Source organism: Centruroides sculpturatus, unplaced genomic scaffold (assembly GCF_000671375.1).
Source record: "Centruroides sculpturatus isolate CEXI.00-Female unplaced genomic scaffold, Cexi_2.0 scaffold347, whole genome shotgun sequence".
NCBI classification, from domain to species: Eukaryota; Metazoa; Arthropoda; class Arachnida; order Scorpiones; family Buthidae; genus Centruroides; species Centruroides sculpturatus.
Window position 1 is genome coordinate 553,345 of NW_019384871.1, and position 19,943 is coordinate 573,287.

General features: G+C 30.8%; 2 protein-coding genes across 2 annotated transcripts in view; one reads left to right on the top strand and one right to left on the bottom strand.

Annotated features, from left to right (window-relative positions):
• LOC111630892 (telomerase protein component 1-like) overlaps positions 1 to 19,943 on the bottom strand; it is a 143,799-nt gene that overhangs the window by 34,768 nt on the left and 89,088 nt on the right. Inside the window, exon 8 of the mRNA XM_023375050.1 lies at positions 19,428 to 19,577. Within this exon, the coding sequence (XP_023230818.1) occupies positions 19,428 to 19,577 (150 nt within the window). The remainder of the gene's footprint in view (positions 1 to 19,427; positions 19,578 to 19,943) is intronic.
• Positions 18,070 to 19,943, top strand: part of LOC111630897 (chaoptin-like) — a 51,016-nt gene continuing 49,142 nt past the window's right edge. Inside the window, exon 1 of the mRNA XM_023375055.1 lies at positions 18,070 to 18,421. The gene's annotated coding sequence lies outside the window, so the exon portion shown is untranslated. The remainder of the gene's footprint in view (positions 18,422 to 19,943) is intronic.

A 19,943-nucleotide genomic window follows, 5' to 3' on the forward strand; every position in this document is an offset into this window, starting at 1 on the left:
CCCCCCTATAATTACGGTCCCTATAATTACGATTCCTATAAAACTACGAAAAAATATACGTATTTTGGAAATGTTGAGTCGGATTAGTGTAGAATCGATTAATTTTATGGAAGAAAACCTTTCAATCAGCCGTAGTCCGTAAACTTGACACGTGTCGGGCTGTGATTGGAACGACTTGTAAGAAATCGGATTCCTAATAAATTGGAACGTATCTATATCTTATAGGGGGTCGACTGTATTAATTAATCTGTGGCAAAATTTTATTACATATTGATTATAACTTGATGGAAGATCTTTTATTCAAAGTTATTTCAAGGAAGTCCACCTCTGATTTTGAAATTAATAAAACCATTAAAAAAATTTACATAATTTAAAATAATGAATTTTTTAAAAAATGTTATTGTTTATATCGATTTAACTTAAAAATTAAAAGAAATTTGTATATTTATATATTTTTTCTTTTAATGTTTTATATCTCCAAATTTACCCCCTGTAACTGGAAAAATAATCCATAATATGAAAAATAAATGAATTAAAATAATTAAAATTAAATTAAAAACAAAATATTAAATTAATGATGTACGAAAAGTTGCTAATATATGATTATCTAATAATTATTATTAATGATGGGCATTAACTACATAAAAAGTAGTTGACTAATAATGTAGATAAACTAGTTAGTTAATACTACTGTCCATCTCTAATTATTATTGGAAGTTTAAATCATATAAAATTGCTCTTAAACAAATACTCAGATGCAGATTGATTATTGAAAACTTATAAATTTTTTATAAATAATTGATTATATAAAAGATTAACTTATTCTTGAATCATTGTTATATCCAGAGTGGCCACACTGCAGATGGTTCTTCTAGACCAGGTATATCAAACTCATTTAAACAGCGACTAGCAACACTCATGCGGACCACATCACGTTTACAAATTTTCTTAAAATTATAATTTGAAGTGAGAATGCAGGAATATAGATAGAGCAATTAAAACACATTATGTAGTTCAGTGAATTCAACTCAATAATATACATATAATTGCTATAGTATTGCTTTTATTTAAACATTTATTTTATTTAATGTACTGTACATATTTATAAAACTAAAATTAATTGTTTTCACGTGAAACTTGCCAGTGCTATCTTCCTCCTCCTAGTTTTCCAATATCTGGATTCAAAGACAGAACAAACAATCTTCATTATGGCAGATATATGTTTATCAGTTAATCTTGATCTGTAGCTGTTTTATTTAATTTCACAGCATTGTGGCTGTTGGCCAAAAAAATCACATCGAGGGCTGCCAGTTTGACACCACTGTTCTAGACTCTTACTGTGATTTCTGTACAGCCTAGTTATATTACTTATACTTATATAAGTGATGTGATGTTTCTTTTTATAAACTTAAGATTTTGCTACTCATGGCTTATATATTCTGATATGTTATTTGCAACAAAAATCTCTATTATTTTTATTTGGATGAACTTTCACAATACAGAAATACATTTATAATGACAGCTATTGAAATATTTTCTCCAACTCCAAAATTGATTAAACAATTTTAAAGTTTAAATATCCTATTTCTCAGTCTTGTTCATATGTTATCTCCTCTGCCACATTTTCTTCCACTTCTGTTATTTGCACTCCATTTTCTACTCTCTCTTCATCATTACTCCATACTGATTCATCATTCTGTAGAACTTGTTATGTAGAATTTCTGTAGAACAAATGTTATGTAAAGTACAACATGCAGCTATTAAGTTCTACCATTAAGTCCATGCAAGACATATCCAAAAACTTCAGCCTTCTAAACTGACCAACTAGATGAGCGAATGCTCTCCCAATAGTCTGTTGACATGAAAATTTATTGTTAAACATAATTTTAGATGATGATAAAAAACCATTGTCTCTGTAGGGGACTATTAAATGCTTTGAAAGTTGGTATGAACCATCTCCTATGATATGAAAATCTGCACATGGAAAGCCATCACCACTGCAAACTCTGTGATACACTTCAGATCTCTTAAATATTGTGCAGTTGTGAACAGAGCCAACTTCACCAATGTAACAATCAATAAAGCACATTTTCTCATCACATACTCCCTGTAAAACTAAGGAGTGAAATCCCTTTCTATTTATATATGATTGGGTTCCACTAAAGGGGCCTTGATTGCTATATGCTTCCCATCTAGACAGCCAATAACTCCAGTAATACCATATTTCATAGCAAACGTCTGAGCAGTTTTCTTTGCCTTCTGAGCTGAAGGCAAATTTATAATGGTCGTGGGACAATGGGTAAACAAAAACCATTCTGCCTAAAGATCCGGCAGATCCAGGCCATGAAACGTCCACAGTATGGAAGTAAGGGATGGAGCGTTGTCCAATCCCTTGATCTCCGGAATGTGGTGGCAGGCATGGGCGTAGCCACAGTTTTGTTATGGGGGCCTAGTAGAGGGCAACCTGACACAAAATGTTATTTCTCTAATTCAAAACTAGTTTCGAATTAGAGAAATAACTGATGATGAACGCTCAATGCGTTTGAAAATGTTTTTATGTTATTAAAGAATTTTGCTGGATAGTTAAATGGTTTTTTATTTTTAAGTTGAATACATCTTTGATAAGTAATGTTCTAATACCCAGAAGGAGTCTTCTGTATCCTGCCATGCCAAAAGAATATCATCTACGTATCTTAAATAAATTAAGGGGTAAGCTATGGTGAGAGGGAATTTAAAAACGCTGTGTTCAAGGCGCCATATGATAAGTTCTGCCAATACAGCTGACAGCAGTGAGCCAATCGGCACCCCCTGCTTCTGCAGGTAAATCTTTCCATTGAAGCAGAAGTAATTGTGCTCCGTAATAAACTAATGCTTCACAAACTTCTAATCTAAAACTTGCTGTGCAGTAAAGCCCTCTTTCATAAGCAAGGTATTAGCTAGCATCACCGTCTCAAAGTGTGGTACCGAAGGATACAATGCAACAACATCCATTTTATAAAATGTGTAGGTATCTGGACTCAAGCCAGCCAGCATCTAATTGGTTCTTATGTTATGCATGTTAAGGTGCATGCATGCCAATTTTTCGTGTTTACAAAAAAGGCTTCTTAATTTCAATGATCTTAATCAACAACCATTCCAATCGGAGTTTGTTTGTTTTAAGACAAATGCGCGCCAATTTTAAATGTTTTTAATTCTAAAATTTAAATCTTATTTTTTAATAGTTATGTTCCAAAAACAGCTAATATCATTAATGCTTAAATTTAAATGTTCTGTTCAAACTCTCTATTCGATTTTGAATTGCCTGAAGACAACGTACATATTTACAACAATACCTCGGTCTACCTCTTCACACTCCGTTTTCTTTATATAGTCATCCAGGGCTTCAATGTACCTTTGTTTCTTCATTAAGACCAAATGCTTACTCTTATCTGCCCTAGTGACCACTATATCATTGTCATTCAACCATTTTTTAGCTTGGTTAATGTTCAATTCTTTATCCTGCCTCCTAGAGTACTTTTCAGTTTTGAATGCCGTTTTCCATCTGTAATAGTCCTTATCAACCTCACACATACCTACGATTCCTCTTTCTACTTCCGCTACCACACCTCTCCAGTTCCTGGTGTTGTCAGGAGCATAATACATATTTACGTTGAAAGTGCTCACAAGATTAAAATATTTATTTTAATTCTCTTTAATGCCTCCTAGTCTGAAGTTTTTAATTGAACCTTATTATTTTCACCTTTAAAAGCATTCACCACTTTTAGCATTATCCAGGAGTAACAATGTGAACATAGTAGTTTTCTGCACCTTTGAAGGTGCTTATTTTCAGTTAGTCACCTTGCCTTTCACTATCGGGGTGCATGTTTTCAGTGAGTCACTTTACTTCTCACCATTGCTTGAGAATATAATTATCTTTTTCTAACCTGTTACTGGTGCGTATACTAACTCTTACCGATCCAAAAAACAAACCAAAACAAAGTTTTGGTTCGTTTTTTGGATCGGTAAGAAAGAGTTGAGGTTTTTGGAAAGAGATAATTATATTACTATTCTCTGGTGTTGTGGTAAAGATGTGTAGTCAATTGCTTGAGATATTGGTTTTGGGGAAAATTTTATAACAAATGTTCAAAATGATGCTTTTCCACTTTGATGCATTTGTTGAACTGCGCTTAAAATTATCAAGCTTGAGATGACCTTCAGAGGTCAAATTCGGAGTACTCAAGATCATAGCTGATTGTGAAATTTTCTGCTCTTTCCATGTAAATGTAAATTTTACCTCCCTGTCTATTCCAATAATAAAAAATATGGTTTCCCATTAGTAAAAGCTTTTAATTTTAACGTTAAAATAATCTTGACGTTTGACCTATACCTTAAGATCAAGGGTATATCTGAATGTAAAATTTCTTGCTCTTTCCATTTCCAGGGAAAAAATATGTGTTCCCATTGAAAAAAATGGACTTGACCTCCAAATGACCTTGAAGGTGAAGGTCAAGCTCACATCTGAGGTCACCAATTTATTGCCCCCTGGACACCCTACAACTTTTGTCTATACCTTCTTCCAAAATAATAAGATCCAATTAAGATATTTCATTGTCTCAAGATAAAAAATACACCCTGTATATATGGTGAATAGCTAAATTTTTGAGTTGTTATTTGTTTTGTAACGAGCTGTTTTTTGTTTCTTTTTTGTATTTTTCTTGTATTTATTTGTCTATTCACTTGGTTTGTAAGATGATTGTAATTATCTAGAAACATCCAACGATTTCCTAAATGATCGGGCTACAATTTAATTAATTAATTATTTAATTAATATAAAGTAATTTGTCACTACAGGGAGACGTTAGGCGCTATCTCAACTAAATTAATAATCATAATTTTAATAATTTATTAAATAATTTAGAGCCTTCTGAAGAAAAGACTAATTATCGATATCGGACATGCGCATTAGGTGTAAAAGGAAAATTTTTTAAAAAGCATTCTAGAAATAGTTTTGTTCGTTCGTTATAAATAGTAATATTCGATTTTTCCTGAGTTTAAAAAGACTGCATCTTAAAGATTTGTGTTGTTTGATTTAAGTGCAGATAGAGAAGAGAACAGAAGATTTTATTGTTTCTTTTATGTCTCAAAATAATTATTCTACAACAAGTATACATGAAGTCAGTGGCGTGCCGTCATTAGAAGCAGTGGAAGCGCCGCTTCCCTTGTATTATATATAAAATAAATACATATTAATTTTAATTATATGAAAATAATCGCACAATGTTTTATTGTAACCGCATTGTGTATCTTATTACAAATTTCTATACTACACGTGAAAAAAAATAAGATTGCTATTGTATAATCGAATATTACTGGCAGAGTGGAATCTCTGTATTGTCAGATTCCAAAAAGCCAGATTTGCGCATGCGCTTTACAGAGCACCAACCTCACCTGGTTTAGCCGGTGGAAGCCTTGACCTTGGGTGGCTGCTACACGTATAACGCATTCAATTCTATCCAGGACCGGTTCCGGGCTGTTAGCCGCCCGCCCGCTAGATATTTGGCCGATTATGTGAATAACGAGTAGATTTATAACTTAACCCAACCGATAAGAATTTACTGGTATGTTTTTACGATAGTTCTGTATAGTTGACGGGAGTTTAAAAAATCCATTAAAATATTTGATATATTTATTCCGCTCTCCGATTTTATATTACTCACGGATTTCAATGTTAAACCGGTGATATTACGATTTCGTATATCCCATCTTTAAGGGGATGTAGAAAAAAACGTGTACAATTCTTGTATAATGTTAAAAAATTAACCGTTACTTCGACAGCGTCATTTACAACTAAATTTAATGAATGAGAAATGCACCAGGTACAGAAAAAGCTCTTGAATTTATTTTCTTTAAATTTACGATTTATGTATCCATTTGTCATAAAAATTTGTCTTTTCACTTTTTTCCCGAGACTACAAATACTCGAGTACAAAGTAACCGGTTTCGACTTATTTCTACTTAAGTAGTTAAATAATTAAGCGATTAGGGAAATGGGGACGTAAACAAAAGCCTGATGAAAGAGCCGGAATATTACTTAAACAAAAGCTTAACCGAACCAATCTATAGCCGAGTACAGTGGCGACTGATTTCTTCGAAATACTGTAGTCTATTTAATTATAATTTTCTTTTAAAGTATATTCATATAATTGAAGAAAATTTTGTATGTACCGCTACATCCACCACATATTTTATTTCACCGAATAAGTTTTTATTATTTTATTTTTAATTGTAGCCCTTATATCGTGGCTAGCAATTCGGAATGTAATTGTGATATTAAAAATGCGTTTAGAGAAGTCTACGGTTTTTACTGGCTTATCGAATAAACGATACGAATGGACCCTAGACCATCACTGATGCGCAATTGACTGATTGCCCCTGGATGTCGGCTTCTTACAGAAACACAGATTCCGTATCGTCAAATGTCACGGCACGCCCCTGCATGAAGTTCGTTTACAACGTGAGCGTGAGGAAACTCTGATGGATTTTCGAACGGGAAGAATGTCGATCTTAGTAGCCAAGGCTGTTGCAGCCAGAGGTTTAGATATCAAACATGTCCACCGTGTAATAAATTGTGGCCGTCGGCCATGATATTGTATATTTTGTATATTTTATTTTGTATTAATCCTAGCCTCCCTACCTGTTTCTTTGTTCCTTCTAAGACCTTCTTATCTAACCCTTTTGCCCCCGGGGTAGGATTATCTTCACGTAAGAAAAAAACAAAAGAGGAAGTAGGGCCCTGGGCAAAACGGACAGAAAACGAGTCACTCTGGGTGAAGATCCCAAAGAAAGCAGAAGGAAAAAGCGAGTGCTCGTAACCTGAAGTTAAGGTTAAGGATCGTCAAGAAAGAAAAAAGACGGTTTCGAAAAAAAAAGCCGCAAGGACAACGAATAATCCAAGGGAAAAAGACAATTTTTCGATATCGAGAAGTAGCCGTATAGACATTAGAGCGAAAGATAACAAGTTGGCGCCATAATCCGAAAGCGTATATACCAGGGGCGGCCAACTTTTGTGTACATAAGATCTACTTTTTATCTTAAAAATATGTGGCGATCGACTCGTTGTCGTAGGCATAGTCTAAGTCAGGGATGGGCATCCCTGGTCCGATTCGAATAAAATGTGTATAAATATATCAATTTCCTAGCTTAAGAAGTATGCAGCAAAAATTCAAACGTTATTTTCTACAACTTATGTGAATAGTTTTTCTTGCAATGACTTTAGCAAAAATTAAAACGAGAAACCGGCTATCAGATTCACCTCAAAACTAATTTAAAACTAGCAGTGACTAATATTTAATCAAATATTTTCGATACATTACGTTTACATCAGTTCTAGAAGCTAAATTAAGTATACCTATTCTAATTTATAATTATATATGAATAAATAATTGTGATTTACCGGCATTTTCTCCCCACTTTTATCTTGTATGCGGCCCGCGTCAGTTCAAAAGTTTTGAAATGCGGCCCTTACACAGAAAAAGATTGCCCATCCCTGGCCTAAGTGGTGAGGGGGAGGGAGGTGTGAAATACATACTATGTTTAGATAGATAAGAAAAGCCACAATTTAATTCAAAACACGAAGAAAAGGTACTTACATTTTAAACAGAAGAAAAATTGAAACGTTGTCACTTTCGGGGACCACCCCTTCACCCTTCCTCTCTCTACCATGTCCCGACCTACTCTCTTTGTCCCTTCTTTTTTTCGGTTTTACGACCCTTTGTCTACATTTCTTATTCCCCTTTTACAACTGTACGCAAATGGATTGCACATGGACCGACAAAACCGCATCTGAGGGAGAACGAGGAGGTCCGATATCACTACCGTTGCGTTCAGTTACAACTTATAAGTGTAACACATTAAGTCAAGACATTGCGAGCGATCGACCAAAATTGGTTTTGCGATCGACCGGTCGATCGCAATCGACTTGTTGGCCACCCCTGGTATATACGTACCAAAAGAAACCCTGGGTATTTTCACTCTTCCTACATTTTGTTTCTGTATCTATGTCCTGTATTCTTGTTTCTCATTAGTTATAAGATAGATATAAGTTAGACATAACTTAGTTATATAATTAGTTTTTTTGTTATTTTGACGATTGTCACGTGTACGAACCCCGGCGATACTAGAGGGCAAACCTGCTCCTTTCTCTTTGTTTATAGAAGAAAGGCATAAAGTTTGTAAAGTTGGGATTCCAAAACAAAAAAGGAAAAGAATCAGTTCGGAGAGAATAAAGAATACTGTGTGATATAATTGAATTTTGTACCTTTCTTTTTGTAATTTTTCGTTCGAGGATTTGTATATGTCTCTCACAACGAACTACCACAAAACTACGTTCTTTCCAAGACAATCCAAGAACACATTCACCGAATTGATAAAACGGAGAGTTGGAAATTTAGGAAAAGCTACCAGTTTTTTTTTAATCCAGATGTAGACATCCTTCAGCAGCAGATCTTGTAAAAATACTACAAGATTCTATACAAAAAGTGCCAGATTGGTTAGAAGCGGCCAGTGGTCATACAGGAATGTCGCAACAACAATCATTTACATAAGGAAGCTGTTACGGTGCTAAAGATGTCAAAAACTCTATTAATATAATAAACATTAACATCGAAAAACTAATGTTAACATTTTAATTAATCTCAGGATTCATCCTCTGCTGTATTCACCCTGAAGACTTAAGTCTCTTGTGATGAATGTAAGATCTTCCCACAAATCTTCAAAATGTTAAATTGTACTAACTTCAGTTTTTATGTAATACTTTAACCCCTCTTGTAACGAACTAAGGTTCGTACAATAAAGAATTAAATTGAATTATTATATTAAAATACAGTGACCCCTCTATAACACTGTTGATAATTCCGTTTTATATGAATTCCATGTTGTACGAGTCACTTAGATTTTACAAATACGTGAGCCGTTCACAGCCCGGCACACGTATTTGTAAAATCTAAGTGACTCGTACAACATGGAATTCATATAAAAGAGAATTATCAACAGTGTTATAGGGGGTAGACTTATATTTAATTTATCTCAAATACTAATTTTTTACGGGAAATAATTTGAACGCATTTTGTAAGTTATTCAAAAATAATTTTAAACTGTAGACGCACTTTGTTCCAGAAATGATTTTAATTTGAACATGTAAATTATTTGTGAAAATGTGTTCAATTTTAATGTAGCCATTTTGTTCTGCATTATATGCTTGAAGATGTCTGTTATAAACAGATGAAAATGTTAGTAAATATTTCTTAATTTCAAGTGTGCTGGAATTTGTATGTTGTCTATGTTTATTCTATCGCAATATTGGAGAGTTATTGACCACTGTGTTATATTGTAAATATATAAGCATATTATATTGCAAAATATCTTATTATATCAAAAAGTTTTAGACTATAAATATATTTTGTTTTCCTAGTTAAATGTATTGGTTAGGTGAAAAAATATATATATATATTTTAACTCTCTGTCCTATCCTTTTAAAAGCCTTTTTATCAGCCCATAATGGAATAGCTGGATGGTGAGGGATGGCTCTGGCATAACTAGATCGACTGCCCCAAAAAATTCCTGAGGTCTTTTCAGCCAGACTAGATTCAATCTCAGGTCTGAGAGTGGTAGGCTGCCACTTCAGCCACTCAGCCATCTGGCTCTCTCGTCAAAATTTAAAACAACACATAACACTAAAAATGATTAACTTTTTAATTAATTAAAAGCTACTAAAACTTAAAAACAATAAAGTGTCATCTGGTTTCTTGGATATACAGTAGAGCGTCGATTATTCGAATCAATTGGGGACGGATTGTTCGGAAAATCGATGTTTCGGATAACCGATTGTGTACGAAGAAATATATCAATTTATCTCATCTTGACATTTTTCTCCGTTGCGTGTCGCTTCGCGTTGAATTTTCGTCGATGTTAAGCCTAACGAAGACTATTGTATCGTTAAAAATTATTTTTTTATTTTGTACAAACAAAATAAATATATTGAGTAATATAAAAAGTTAATTTAGTATCAAAAACGTAAAATATTTGAGTAGCCCAAGACATAGCCAAAGATTGCAGCGCCACAGCACTGGCAAAAATTTAAATTTGCGACTGGAATTCTTTCGGATGATTGACTTTCGGATAATCGACGCTCTACTGTATTTGAGTTTTCTTTTTTGGGCTGCAATTTGAAAAGGTTGCAGCCCAAGAAAGAAAACTCAAATATAAACCTATAAATTCCCACTGTCCGGCTGTCCATCCGTTTGTCTGTCTTTACGTAATCTCGAGAGCAAAGTTGGATAGATGAGAGCAGACATGCAAAGCTTAGTGGCAAGAGGCCCCGATTAACTATATAGGAATTTCCGATACAAACCAGAAGTCACATTATTTAGATTCAAAAAATTTCCCCTGAAAAGTGTTAGATAGATGACTGGCACGACTATTGTTAAAAGAAAGGTATGATGTACAGGAGAGAAACACCTCAAATTACTAAATTTTAGGTGGAGAGCAAATAAGGCTATTTTAAATTAAATTTTTAATCATATTTTAAAATAAATTAAAAATAGCTGCCCGGCATTGTGTCGATGTTACAATAAATAACGGTTCTTATATTAAACACTTCATCCTCGTGGCTTTAAAAAGTTTTATCTTTTATACATCGACGATATTTGATGCATCTCAAGCCGTAATTTCGTGATATATTGGTTATTTTGTCGTAACTCCTTTTGAACCTAAAAAGTATGGCAGATACTCAGGATATATTCAACTATTATTATCAATAAATTACATATATTATTATTTTACTTTTTTAACCGACGACAATGAACTATTGAATAGTTCTTGTGTTTGATATGTCCAGAATTTCAAAGCGAAAGCTAAGAATGTTGTCCAAACAGCTAAGGAAATTTAAACGCACAGTACAATAAAAAATAACAACCGCGTGTTTAAATACAGTAGAACCTCGATTATCCGGACTAATTGGGGATGAATGTAGTCCGGATAAGGAAAAATCCGGATAATCGAAACAAATACTTTGTCTTTTAATGATAATACAACACATTTTCTTTTCGATCACATATCGGTAATATTAAAAATAAATACTGTATTTAAATCGTGATCAAATTTTCAAGAAACAAACGTTCGTATTGAATTTGGACTACTACTGACCAGCGCTAACAGACTACCTATTGTTTAAAAGGCTCTCTGGTGGCGCAAGAAGACGGATTTTATAAAATAAAAAGCAGTCGAAACTGCATTTTTATGAATAAAAATTTGACAAACTATTTATCGTTTTATGACGACTAAAACTTTTTCGCGGCTTTTAAGTAATGCATAAACTTTCGAGGCGTGAGGACCTACGGACCGCGAGGCATAGGTGGTGGCCCACGTTGCCCATACGCCGCCCTTGGTCATAGAAATGATGTAATTTGAATATAAATTATTTATAAATACGTATGTCACGTTATGTTTTTATTATGACGCAAAATATATTTAAGAGTTTACGACCACTGTGCTGGATGAGACTTTGTTGAAACAAAAAAAGTTATTCATTCCATCACGTACATAACAGTATCATAATTTGCCAAGTGCAAATCAGCAAATTCGTAAAATTTTTGTTTATTTTGAACAATCCGGATAATCGAAAATCCGGATAATAGAGGTCCGGATAATCGAGGTTCTGCTGTATATCTCCAGTTCTTAGTTTAATGAAATATCAAAGAATAATTCACTTAAATTTAAGATAAAACTAGTCTTCTTCAACACTTGTATAAATTTCCAATTTTTTTCTTTTTACAATAAGGATCTTTTTTGTTAACAGTTATAAAATGACAGTTTACTCAAACGAAGAAAATTTTCAAATATTCCGCAATATCTGCGAGCAAAATTTCAAATGTCATCTTACATTACTTTTTGATTTCATCTTCATCAAATATCACAAAATTACCAATATCATGGAATTATTAATGTTTACCCTATAATGTCCGTAGGATGCATTCATTTTGATATATTGAAAGAATAATCGTGTCTGCACACGTCTGGTATTGTATTTTGCGTGATCTTAGGTATATTTGAATTGATTGTTTTTCGACAGAAGTGTGAGATCCTATCGTGAGACAGTTATAACTCCTCGTAAAAAAACACATTAAAATTATAAACATTCTCACGGTTCTAATAAACACAGAGTACCTTCCTGGGAGAAAATAAATCGCCTACGTAACTCGGGTGATTCATTAGCTAAAAGCCGGATTGGCTATAATCGATGAACTCCGAGTTTACAAAAGACAAAGAAGGAAAAGAACATGAGATCCTGCCGGTGCCTGCGGAGGATCCCCTTTATCGTTTTTTTCTGATAAAGGAGATCCTCCAAAGGCACCGGTCTTAAGGTGGACACGAGTTCTTATCGGCATCCGACGGAAACGAAATGTGTGCACGCCAGACTAACGAAAAGGAATAGGCCTTATGAATACTGACGCAATTGCCAGACCACTCGAAAACCATCGGAGGAATAAAGACTGATAGAAGAACATCGAGATTTGAACTTCCGGAAACAAGAAGAACCACATCAATGCCGACAAACCAAGGAAATATGATTTACCCTTGAATGTCGATTTTATTCGAATAGCAGCCGTGGCTACTATTTTAAACTTCATACTTTCTATACTGTCATATTTACGAGAGCAGTTATTATTTCCTTTGCACACACCCACTTGATGTCCGTTATTAATAAAGTATTTTAAATATTTATTTATGAAAATTTGATTTTTAAAGCAAATTATATACTACTTTAAACAGTAAAAGCAATAAATTGGTATCTCTCTCTATAATGAGTGTTACTTAAGGACTATACAGTATATCGGTAATAAGAAAATAATTAAAAATACACCTACTGTATATTATATATTTGACATTAGACGGCTGGACGGCCGAGCGGTCAAGCTGATGGCCTACCGCTTCTGGGGGACCCAGGATCGAATCCGGACGGGTCGAAAAATCCCCAGGAATTTTTCGGGGGATGGTCTGTACAGATATGTCGGGTTCCGTCTCTCACAACCCGGTTGCCCCATTGTGGGCCTGGCCGAACCCATAATGGGCTTGCTAAATGAGGCCCTCTTAGCGCCCACAGGGCAGAAATAGTTTAAAAAAATACATTTTATGTATTTTCAAATTTAACAAATATAACAAATTTTCTATTAAAATTTGTTAAATAAATACCTACCAACTGAATTTTGCAGTATTTATTAATTTTGTATTGTTTCCCTAAGTTTTCCGAAATCGTCGAATAGCAGAAGCGGTTACTATTCCACGGCGATTATTATGATACGCTTTAAGCATAACATGCAGTTACTATTCGAATTAAACCGGTAAATATAATTCAAAGTTTTAATTAGATATGATTAAATTAATTGTTACCGTTTTCAATTTAATTAATGTACTTTTTCTTAGTGAATCACGGAAATCTTTATTAAAAAAGATTAGAATAAGATAGGGTAGAGGCACTGAAAATGAATTCGTAGAACTAATGGGACAATAACAGGAAAAATTTGGTTGCAGTGTAATCGGTCAGCTCTGGAATGTAATCAGTGGAATAAATTTCGTGCCATAATGCATACGCTATCATGGAATGATTCACATAATGCAGTGCTTCTCAAAGTGGGCGATATCGCTCCCCGGGGAACTTTTAAATTATCCAAGGGAGCATTAGGCATGGTGGGAGGCAACAGGAGATGATAGGTATGATTGTGTTGGTGGGCAAAAAAAAAATCCCCAGGCAAGGGCCAGTGTAAACAGAACAGGGGGTGTTACTACTAACAGTCACAACTAAGTTGTGGGTGATCCAAAAAAATTTGAGAAGTATTGTACTGGCATAATGCATACGATATCGTCGACTTTTACATGGATAAAAATAAGAATGTGTTTCCAAAATTAAAAATATTTAAAATGTAAAAAATCGAAAAAATTAAAATGACTTTTTTATACATCTGTAACTAGTTAATTTAATCAGATTTTGAATCAGATGATATAAGAATTAAGCCTGGATCATCCTTACTGAAGTTTTTAAAATCAATGGTTTTCAACTTTTATAAAACTAATAAAAACTAGCAAATAGCCAGGATGGTAGTTACATTTAAAAATTTTTTACAAGAATTTAACAACAAAAAAAAACTACAAAGGAATTCTTTCTTTATCTTTCGTCCTTTTCAACTTCAAGCACAAACAGTCTTGCGGCAGAGTTGACCTTTTATTATTGGCTATTATCCGTCTCAATATTTAAAACATGTAAAAGAAATTTTCCTTTGGCAATGGCTAAAATCGTACATGTGTATATAACAACATTAATAAAACTAGTAAATTGTCAGGACGATAATTACATTTGAAATATTCACAAGAAGCTGTAAGACTGTTTGTTACTGAGATGTGAAAAGGACGTGGCATGCAGAAAGTTGAAGAATCTCTGTGTTTTCTGCTGTTAATTTCTTGTAAAATTTTTTAAAAATTTTTTGTAAATTTTTTAGTGTTTTCAATTTTGTCAAAGAAATAGTCGTAAACTGGGCTTATTGTGTTTAAAAAAATTTAAGATGACAAAATTATCGTTTGTGATGCTTTTGTGTTTGTGTGATGTTTATGTGAATTTTACAGCTAAAAAACACTGAACACTTATAATATCGCTGCACTTACGATGGTTAAATCGTAAATACAGGAGCACAATTGATTTAATTTAAGGTCTATTTTAATTTTTTGAAATCGCATTATGAGAGATCGCATACAAGGAGGACATACCGTGTATATACTATAAAGATGGATCAATAAATAACCAGCCAAAAGCAATAGCATAAATGATTGCCCCGGATGGTTATTTATTGATCCACCCCTACACACAATATGTACAGTACTTGTATCAGGCTGTTAAAAAAGTGATTTATTTCTCAACGTTAAAAAGTTAATTAATCTAAATAATTACAAAATTATAATTATTAATGTTCTACAAGTAATTACTTGTGTAATTTGTAAAAGGCATTAACTATGCCATAATTTATGAGATCGATAAAAAGAAAAATAAAAACACCATAGATTTGTTAAAACTTAGGAAAGATTAATTGTAGCAAAAAAAAAAAAATAAAATAAATTGTTTTGCTTCTACTCAAACGAATGATATACAGTATGTCGTCCAGTTACGTGGTTAGAAACAATATTAATTTACATCTCAAATTTCTAATTATTCCAGGAAGTAACAGATGACATTGACGACGATAGACAGTGCGCTAAAAATTTAAAATTCTATTGGAAAACCATAATGTGCAATCGTAAATCGTTTTTATTTAATAACAATAAAAGAAGGGGGAAAACAAACTTTTAAACAACAATAAAATTAGAAAAAATTATAGAAAAATTGTTATAAATGTTTAGTAAGGGGCAATATCCTTTATAAATGTATAAAATATATTTAAGCAATAAATGGCATCGTTTTAAAGAATTGAATTTAGAAATAACTTTGTTATACTTTGTAATTTTATTTACGTAATTTATAATAGTCTATACCAAACAGTAAATATTAAATTTTAATTCTTCTTTTTATTTTACGCATATTTATTAATAAATTTTAATTATTTTTTGTCATTTCTAGAAAGTTTTTTCATTTTTTGATGCTAAAATAGTTGTTCTACAGTTAGCCTATTACATCATTAGTTAAATTGGTTTTAATTATTATATCATTAATTCACTTACTGAAAATTTTTAAATTACATCCGTAGAACACACACAGGTTTTCCTAGCTTATAAAACAGTAATAAAATATTTTGGAATTATCGCATTTTACATCCTAACTAAAATATTATTATATTTTACAGTTAGGATGTAATACTTACTTAAATAATACTTAAATATATTATTACATTTAAAAAAAATTAAAAGCGGTAGTAGTGAAATATTTCGTTAATACAGTATTAGTTATATTAAATTATTATTTATAACCCTTTGAATAAAAAAAAATGGCACTGAACTTGTTGGCAATTTCTTTTAACAATTCTTTCCGGTCATTGAATGTAAACGGGTATCAAAGAGTTAAAAAATTTTTTTTATCAACCGTTTGAACTAGGGTACAAAGACTTCGGTGAACTCATTTTGTTTATTAATTCGGCCTTAATTTACGGATTTTTCAGGTTTTAATCAATTTGGCCGATGATAAAACTTCATCTTTCTTAGTAATAATCTTCTAAAACAAATTACTTTTTAACAGCAATTTACTTCTAAGAAGTAATCTATAAATTTAACAAGCGCGGCGAATATATTCTAAAAATACAACAGATCTATCATAACATTTATAAGTATTAAAGCAATACTATCAAGTACGCAAAATCTAATAAATTTTATCGAATTGTTTTAACATTCGATATATTTATTTTTAATCATCATTAAGATACATTTCTTTTTATTTATACAAAAGTCATGTGTACTTTCTACGAAAACGTGTATATTATTTAATTAATTGGAATCTATAATTTGTAAATATAAATTTTAATTAAAAAATGAAAATTAACCGTGGAAATGACAAAACGAGTTAAATGAATGTATGAAGTCATATTAAGAATTATGTTTTTAAAAATGTAGTAAAAATAAATATAAATGAAAACAATGTAAAAAGAATAAATGGCGTTTAGTTTTAAAAAATAATAATAATTGACTGAAGTAGTAGGCTTATAAGCTATCAATTTACATTTTACGAACTAAAAGTGACGGAAACAGATGTTCATTTAGTCAGGTTTACTTCCTCTTATTAGTCAACAAACCATTAAAAAATGTTTAATTATTTATATCATAAATTGCAGATTATCTATAAGGAATTCATTTATAAAGATATATAATTCAAAATTCTATAACATTCATTAGAAACAAACATTTTCAACTATTCTTTACTTACACACACCAGTTTAAAATAAACTACGATCATAAATTTTGAAGTAAAGGGTATAAAAAATTTTCTGATTTATGTTTGTTAAATTGTCTAATTGTAATTACGAAATAATTTTTAAATTGTATTTAAATTTCTTATTTGAAAGATGGATTCTGCTAACTCATTAATTTAGTTATTATGTACTGTACAGTACACTACTTTAATAGACCTATATCCTAATTATTAAAAAATAAATTATAAAATTATCTAAATTTTCATCTCATCTATAATAAATTTTCTTTATGATTTGTTAATGAAGTAAATTTAATTTCTTGAATGGATATTTATGGAAATATTAACTTGTATAATCCAGTAATTTTATTTTATAATTACTGTATAATGAATAATTATGCGTTATTTTCTATATTTTCCTATTCGATAGATTACGAAAGGAATTTTTACGTATCCAAGAAATTCTAAATGAAGAAAAAAAAATAAAACATTTGGTTTTTGTGTCTTAATGTCCAATTAAATTACTTAAATTGAACTTTCAAGACTTTTAAATTTTCACAATTTACATGAAGAAGAATAAAGTATTTTATAAATAAACATTATTATACATTTGTTAGTCAATTTATATTAAAATCTTTATTAATAATTACACCTTTTATTAGTTTATTAAATTTAAAACTTAATGAGAAATTAAAACCGCAAGACCTAAATATAAAATAGAATTTCCGCTTATATTCCACGCCTACAATTTTGAAACTAATATTGAGTTCTCACGTTTATTGAATGAAGTTAATAGTTTAAACATATGAATCAACCACATGGAAATGTGTAACTGAGAACAAGGCATCATCTGATCTCTACGAAAATATTCAGTTTTTGTCGTGGTAGTACCAAAATGTGTTTCTAACAAATAAAATTTAACTTACAATTTATGTTGAAATAATTCATTCAAGTGTTATCCAAATTATATTTTAAAAAGATATATTATACATTTAAACCTATAAACTACTATATAAATAAATGAGAAGATAATTTAGATAATAATTAACATTTAAATTTCAAATGTAAGAATTCAAAGAATAAGTCATGAAAACTATCTTTACACACTCTTAATTATGATTCCTTTAGTTAATTTTGAATAATAGGATCCTTAATGTAATTTTTTTATTTTTTTATTAGAATAAAAATGAAATCTGAAAATTTCAAGTTTTAATTCAAACTAAATTAATAGATTCGAAGTCGGCTGCAGTTTTCATGTTTAAGAAACTATTATTAATTGTTTTATCACCGGTTCAATTGATATCTCGATTAACTTTAAATCCCAGATTTCACATAGTCAACCGATGTCCAGCCAATTGCTCGATATCCGGTCGTCATCCAGTATGAGGTCGTATTAATCAAGAATGAAATAAGTAGGAAGTCATTCCTCTTATTTTGTCCTTGTAACAGGACGAGTAATGTGGATCAGCGAAAATATATCCTCCTATTAACAAGATTAATAAACAGGTAAGGATGCATTCAATAAGTTATATCCCGCATTATAACTCTTATCATCGTTTAAATAATTTATCTTCATCCGTTTTAATTAAAACGAATTCTATTATAAAGGGAAATGAATGCAAAGTATTAATCATACAACTGTTGGAATGAACCAACTAATTTATTTTACCATACGGTTAAATCTTACGGAATTAGATTTATGTGCATTTAATTCGAGTAGAATTATGGATTCAAATAAATTTTAAAGTTGTATTTTATATGATATATTATTAGTAAACATAAAATTCTTTAGTAAAATTTTAGAGATCATAATTTTAAAACATATTATCATTTTGGATTTTTACAAGGTATAATTATAAAAATCGGAAAAAAATTAGTAGTACTTAAAACAAATGAAAAGAAAATATTTAATATTTTATATCTGCTATCAGATAGGCTTGACCAGTCTTGTTTATTTAAAAATGATAATAATTAACAATTTATTAAGCCTATTTTATTTTTATCGCTGCTTTCATAATAAAATCTAATGCGGTATTTAAGTTACGTATAGAAAATCCAAGTTTTAATCTATATATAGTATAAATCTCTTTATATTAAGATTATCTTTATTAAGATTTGCATGGTAATAATCTTAATATAAAGATATTTATACTGTATATCCATTAAAATATTTATCTTAAATATAATTTGAAAATTTAATTACCTTAAATGTAATTCTTTACTTAAATGTATATAAATAATATATAAATAAAATTAAAAAATAATATATCCTTAACAAATTAAATAAGTGATGTATTTATAATTTAAATTTTATTGTATTTAAAAACAGTAAAATAATTTAATTATAAAAGGATATGGCAACAATTTAAAATAATACAAATGAAATAATATGAGCAATAAATGTGAATGTTTATATTTGCCTCAAATATAATTACTTAATTATATTCTGGTAATATATAGATAATATAAGCAATGATAGGAAACATATTAAGATAATTATAAAGTAGCTTACTTTTGTATTTGCAAATTTGATGTGAGATGATCTACATTACTTTCATCTTTGATTGAAGGACGAGGCTTAGGCATTGACTTCAAAGAATATTTTTTATCTATATTTTCTACATAATTTAACTGGCTTCCATTTCCTCTTTCTGCAATAAATCTACAGAAATATAACAATATATTTACTTGTATTATAATTTAAAATTATTTAATATAATCAACATAAATGTTATATATTTTGTTATTGTTCATTTTTTTCCTTTTATCTATATAAAGCAGTGTTTTTCAACCTTCTTGAATACGCGACCCCTTTACAAATTAAAAAATTCTGGAGGCCCCCTAGGGCCATATTAAAACTATATCAGTGATTTTAAAAACTATGTATTTAATTTTCTTTCTGTTGAGACAAATTATTGTTTATTAAAATGAAAATTTCAGAAGAATCGACAATAATTTAACACACATAAAGTATGAAACTTCCTTTAATTATAACATTAGGCACAGGGAACTGTTGACCTTTTTTTTT